This window comes from Pelodiscus sinensis, chromosome 1, assembly GCF_049634645.1.
Source record: "Pelodiscus sinensis isolate JC-2024 chromosome 1, ASM4963464v1, whole genome shotgun sequence".
Taxonomy (NCBI): domain Eukaryota; kingdom Metazoa; phylum Chordata; order Testudines; family Trionychidae; genus Pelodiscus; species Pelodiscus sinensis.
The window spans coordinates 256,014,694-256,019,917 of record NC_134711.1 but is presented as its reverse complement, the minus strand read 5'-3'; the positions used below and the strand labels follow the sequence as shown (position 1 = coordinate 256,019,917).

Genomic DNA, 5,224 nt, shown 5'->3' with positions numbered 1-5,224 from the left:
TTTTTTTTTCTTTTACAAGTATCAGAGCATTTAAAAAGGATTTTTTTCCTCCTTAACCACATTTTTCCTCAGTCACATCTTTTCAGATTTGTCTCACTGATGCATTAAGCTGTCATATATCACATCTGGCCATATGAGTCATTTTGCCATATGTTGTCCTATGTAGCAGATGTGCCAAATGGAATACTGGAAATTATGCTTTTATTACACATAGTTGTCCAATGGCTCCTGCAATTTTGGAAAATTGTGCATTCTATAGTCACACATCAGGGATAGGATAGAATCATAGAATAATAGGACTGGAAGGGACCTCGAGAGGTCATCGAGTCCAGCCCCCCGCCCTCAAGGCAGGATCAAGCTCCGTCTACACCATCCCTGACAGATGTCTATCTAACCTGTTCTTAAATATCTCCAGAGAGGGAGATTCCACCACCTCCCTTGGCAATTTATTCCAATATTTGACCACCCTGACAGTTAGGAATTTTTTCCTAATGTCCAATCTTAAACCTCCCTTGCTGCACTTTAAGCCCGTTACTCCTTGTCCTGTCCTCAGAAACCAAGAGGAACAAATTTTCGCCTTCCTCCTTGTGACACCCTTTTAGATATTTGAAAACCGCTATCATGTCCCCCCTTAATCTTCTTTTTTCCAAACTAAACAAGCCCAGTTCATGAAGCCTGGCTTCATAGGTCATGTTCTCTAGACCTTTAATCATTCTTGTCGCTCTTCTCTGCACCCTTTCCAATTTCTCCACATCTTTCTTGAAATGTGGCGCCCAGAACTGGACACAGTACTCCAGCTGAGGCCTAACTAGTGCAGAATAGAGCGGCAGAATGACTTCACGAGTTTTGCTTACAACACACCTGTTGATACAACCTAGAATCATATTTGCTTTTTTTGCAACAGCATCACACTGTTGACTCATATTCAACTTGTGGTCCACTATGACCCCTAGATCCCTTTCCGCCATGCTCCTTCCTAGACAGTCGCTTCCCATCTTGTATGTATGGAACTGATTGTTCCTTCCTAAGTGGAGCACTTTGCATTTCTCTTTATTAAACCTCATCCTGTTTACCTCTGATCATTTCTCTAACTTGCTAAGGTCATTTTGAATTATGTCCCTATCCTCCAAAGAAGTCGCAACCCCACCCAGTTTGGTATCATCTGCAAACTTAATAAGAGTACTCTCTATCCCAATATCTACATCATTGATGAAGATATTGAATAGTACGGGTCCCAAAACAGACCCTTGAGGAACTCCACTTGCTATCCCTTTCCAGCAGGATTTAGAACCATTAACAACAACTCTCTGACTACGGTTATCCAGCCAATTATGCACCCACCTTATCGTGGCCCTATCTAAGTTATATTTGCCTAGTTTATCAATAAGAATATCATGCGACACCGTATCAAATGCCTTACTAAAGTCTAGGTATATGACATCCACCGCTTCTCCCTTATCCACAAGGCTCGTTATCTTATCAAAGAAAGCTATCAGATTAGTTTGGCATGACTTGTTCTTCACAAACCCATGCTGGCTATTCCCTATCACTTTATTACTTTCCAAGTGTTTGCATACGATTTCCTTAATTACCTGCTCCATTATCTTCCCTGGGACAGACGTTAAACTGACCGGTCTATAATTTCCTGGGTTGTTCTTATTCCCCTTTTTATAGATGGGCACAATATTTGCCCTTTTCCAGTCTTCTGGAATCTCCCCTGTCTGCCATGATTTTTCAAAGATCATAGCTAAAGGCTCAGATACCTCCTCTATCAGCTCCTTGAGTATCCTGGGATGCATTTCATCAGGACCTGGTGACTTGCTGACATCTAACTTTCCTAAGTGATTTTTAACTTGTTCTTTGTGTATCCTGTCTTCTAAACTTACCCTCTCTCTGCTTGTATTCACTGCGTTAGGCACACCTCCAGACTTCTCGGTGAAGACCGAAACAAAGAAGTCATTGAGCATCTCCGCCATTTCCAAGTTCCCTGTTACTGCTTCTCCCTCCTCGCTAAGCAGTGGGCCTACCCTGTCCTTGGTCTTCCTCTTGCTTTTAATGTATTTATAAAAGGTCTTCTTGTTTCCCTTTATGCCTGTAGCTAGTTTGATCTCATTTTGTGCCTTTGCCTTTCTAATCTTGCCCCTGCATTCCCGTGTTGCTTGCCTATATTCATCCTTTGTTAGTTGTCCTAGTTTCCATTTTTTATGAGACTCCTTTTTTATTTTGAGATCATGCAAGATCTCCTTGTTAAGCCAAGCTGGTCTTTTGCCATATTTTTTGTCTTTCCTACACAGCGGAATTGTTTGCTTTTGGGCCCTTAACAACGTCCCTTTGAAATACTTCCAACTCTCCTCAGTTGTTTTTCCCTTCAGTCTTGCTTCCCATGGGACCTTACCTACAAGTTCTCTGAGCTTATCAAAATCTGCCTTCCTGAAATCCATAACCTCAATTGTGCTGGTCTCCCTTCTACCTTTCCTTAAGATCATGAACTCTATTATTTCGTGATCACTGTCCCCTATACTGTCTTCCACTTTCAAGTTCTCAACTAGTTCCTCCCTATTTGTTAAAACCAAATCCAGAACAGCTTCTCCTCTGGTAGCTTTTTCAACCTTCTGAAACAGAAAGTTGTCTCCAATGCAGTCCAGAAACTTATTGGATAGCCTGTGCCTCGCTGTGTTAGTTTCCCAACATATGTCTGGATAGTTGAAGTCCCCCATCACCACCAAATCTTGGGCTTTGGATAGTTTTGTTAATTGTTTAAAAAAGGCCTCATCCACCTCTTCCACCTGGCTAGGTGGCCTGTAGTAGACTCCTAGCATGATATCACCCTCGTTTTTTACCCCTTTTAGCTTAACCCAGAGACTCTCTACACAGCTATCTCCTACGTTCATCTCCACTTCAGTCCAAGTGTGTACATTTTTAATATACAAGGCAACCCCTCCTCCCTTTTTTCCCTGTCTGTCCTTCCTGAGCAAGCCGTACCCTTCCATACCAATATTCCAATCATGCGTCCCATCCCACCAGGTTTCTGTAATACCAATGATATCATAGTTGTATTTATTGGTTAGCAATTCCAGTTCTTCCTGCTTATTACCCATACTTCTCGCATTTGTATATAGGCATCTAAGATACTGATTTGATCTTGCCTCCCTGTTGTGCCCTGACCCTCCTTTCTCCTTGCCATTATAGGCCGTAGTCCCCCCCATTTCCAACCCATCTCCCAGTCCCGCACATGCAGCACTTACCTGTGGGCTTTGCTCACCTGCCCCCGACAAACCTAGTTTAAAGCCCTCCTCACAAGGTTAGCCAGTCTGTGTCCAAACAAGGCCTTCCCGCTCCTGGAAAGGTGAACTCCATCTCCGCCAAGCAGTCCTTCCTGGAAGAGCACCCCGTGATCAAGGAAGCCGAATCCCTCCTGGCGACACCATCGTCGCAGCCAGGCATTCACCTCCAGGATGCACCTCTCTCTGCCCGGGCCCCTACTTTTGACAGGAAGGATAGAAGAGAATACCACCTGCGCTCCAAACTCCTTCACCCGTACTCCCAAAGCCCTGTAGTCACACTTGATCCGCTCAGTGTCACACCTGGCAGTATCATTTGTGCCCACGTGGATGAGTAGCATGGGGTAGTAGTCAGAGGGCCGGATAATCCTCGACAATGCCTCCGTAACATCTCGGATACGGGCCCCTGGCAGACAGCATACCTCTCGAGATGAGCTGTCAGGGCGACAGATGGGTGCCTCCGTTCCCCTCAGAAGAGAGTCTCCAACCACCACTACCCTACGTTTCCTCCTCGCAGTGGTGGCAGGAGACTGCTCAACCTTGGTGGTGCAAGGCCTGGTCTCCTCCACTGTGGGGGGTGACTCCTTGTCTCCTGCTGAAAGTAAAGTGTAACGGTTATGTAACAACACAGTGGGAGGGTTAGGAGCAGGGGTGGAACACTGCCCGCTGCCGGAAGTAACCAGCTGCCAGTGCTCACCCTGCACCACTGCCTCCTCCATAAGTGGCTGGTCAACAGTCCCACATCCTAGGACAGTGACCTCCGTGGACTCCACAGGAATACTGTCCAGGAATTCCTCATGGCTTCGAATGCTCCTCAGCCTGGCCACCTCCTCCTGTAGCTCTCCCACCTGCTGCCTGAGAGATTCCACCAGCAGGCACCTTTCACAACGGTTGTCTCCCCCAGCCTGGAGATCACTCAGTGGGAATTGCAAGCCACAAATACAGCAAGACCACACCAGGACCTGGGTAGAGGCATCCATGCTCAGGTTCTCTGTCTGGATACAGGCACAGGTGGAGGAGACAGGAGAAGTACTGGCACAAGCGCTACGGGTCTTCATCACCATCAGTCACTCCCTCTGCCCAATTCCCTCTTCAACTCCCCTGTCTGCAGTCCCCTGTCCGCTTCGCTCCCCTGGTCGCACTGCTCTGGCTTTTTAAAGCCTGCTTGCCTAGGTCAGGCCTGCCCCCTTCTGAGTCACACAGGGGAAGGCTGAGCCTGAGGCTAATCAGAGGCAATCAAGGGAACAATGGCAGGCTCTCAGTCCCAACTGCCACAGAAGCTGAAACTGAAACTGCTAGCACTCCCTGGAATCAGACTCAATTCACACTTCAAACTGTAAAATTCAAACAGTCAGGCACACACACACACTCACACCACAGCTTGTACTCTCACCGGGTAGCCTCTTCGGCAGTGGGGTCGCTTTGCTCTCCCTCTTCAACTCCCCTGTCTGCAGTCCCCTGTCCGCTTCGCTCCCCTGGTCGCACTGCTCTGGCTTTTTAAAGCCTGCTTGCCTAGGTCAGGCCTGCCCCCTTCTGAGTCACACAGGGGAAGGCTGAGCCTGAGGCTAATCAGAGGCAATCAAGGGAACAATGGCAGGCTCTCAGTCCCAACTGCCACAGAAGCTGAAACTGAAACTGCTAGCACTCCCTGGATATTTATTTTTTATTTTTCTTTGGGGTGAAATATTCTCAAATAATCATATTGGGAAGCCCTCTCTCATGCAAACAGTCCTCTTGGTTTCAATGAGACCACTGATGGGAGTAAATTTTCACAAATATGTATAAAGTCTCACAAAATCAGATGTAGATAGATTTTTAACAAGAATTTATCTAACTCTTGAAATGAAGCCACACACTCTCTTTTTTGGTGTATGAGTTAGCATATTACCATTCAGATAAACAAGTCTAATCTTGAGATAAATTTCTCTGTTCACTTGAAGGAA

At 46.2% G+C, this 5,224-nt stretch overlaps 1 protein-coding gene across 1 annotated transcript; it reads right to left on the bottom strand.

Moving 5' to 3' along the window:
• Positions 1–2,431: 2,431 nt before the first annotated feature.
• LOC142826455 (uncharacterized) lies at positions 2,432–4,582 on the bottom strand. The gene is made up of 2 exons (XM_075918828.1): positions 3,585–4,582; positions 2,432–3,482 (listed from the first exon to the last, which is right to left on the bottom strand). Exons 1-2 carry the CDS (start codon positions 4,343–4,345, stop codon positions 3,278–3,280), a joined length of 966 nt encoding a protein of 321 aa, XP_075774943.1. The 5' UTR covers positions 4,346–4,582; the 3' UTR covers positions 2,432–3,277.
• Positions 4,583–5,224: the final 642 nt, after the last annotated feature.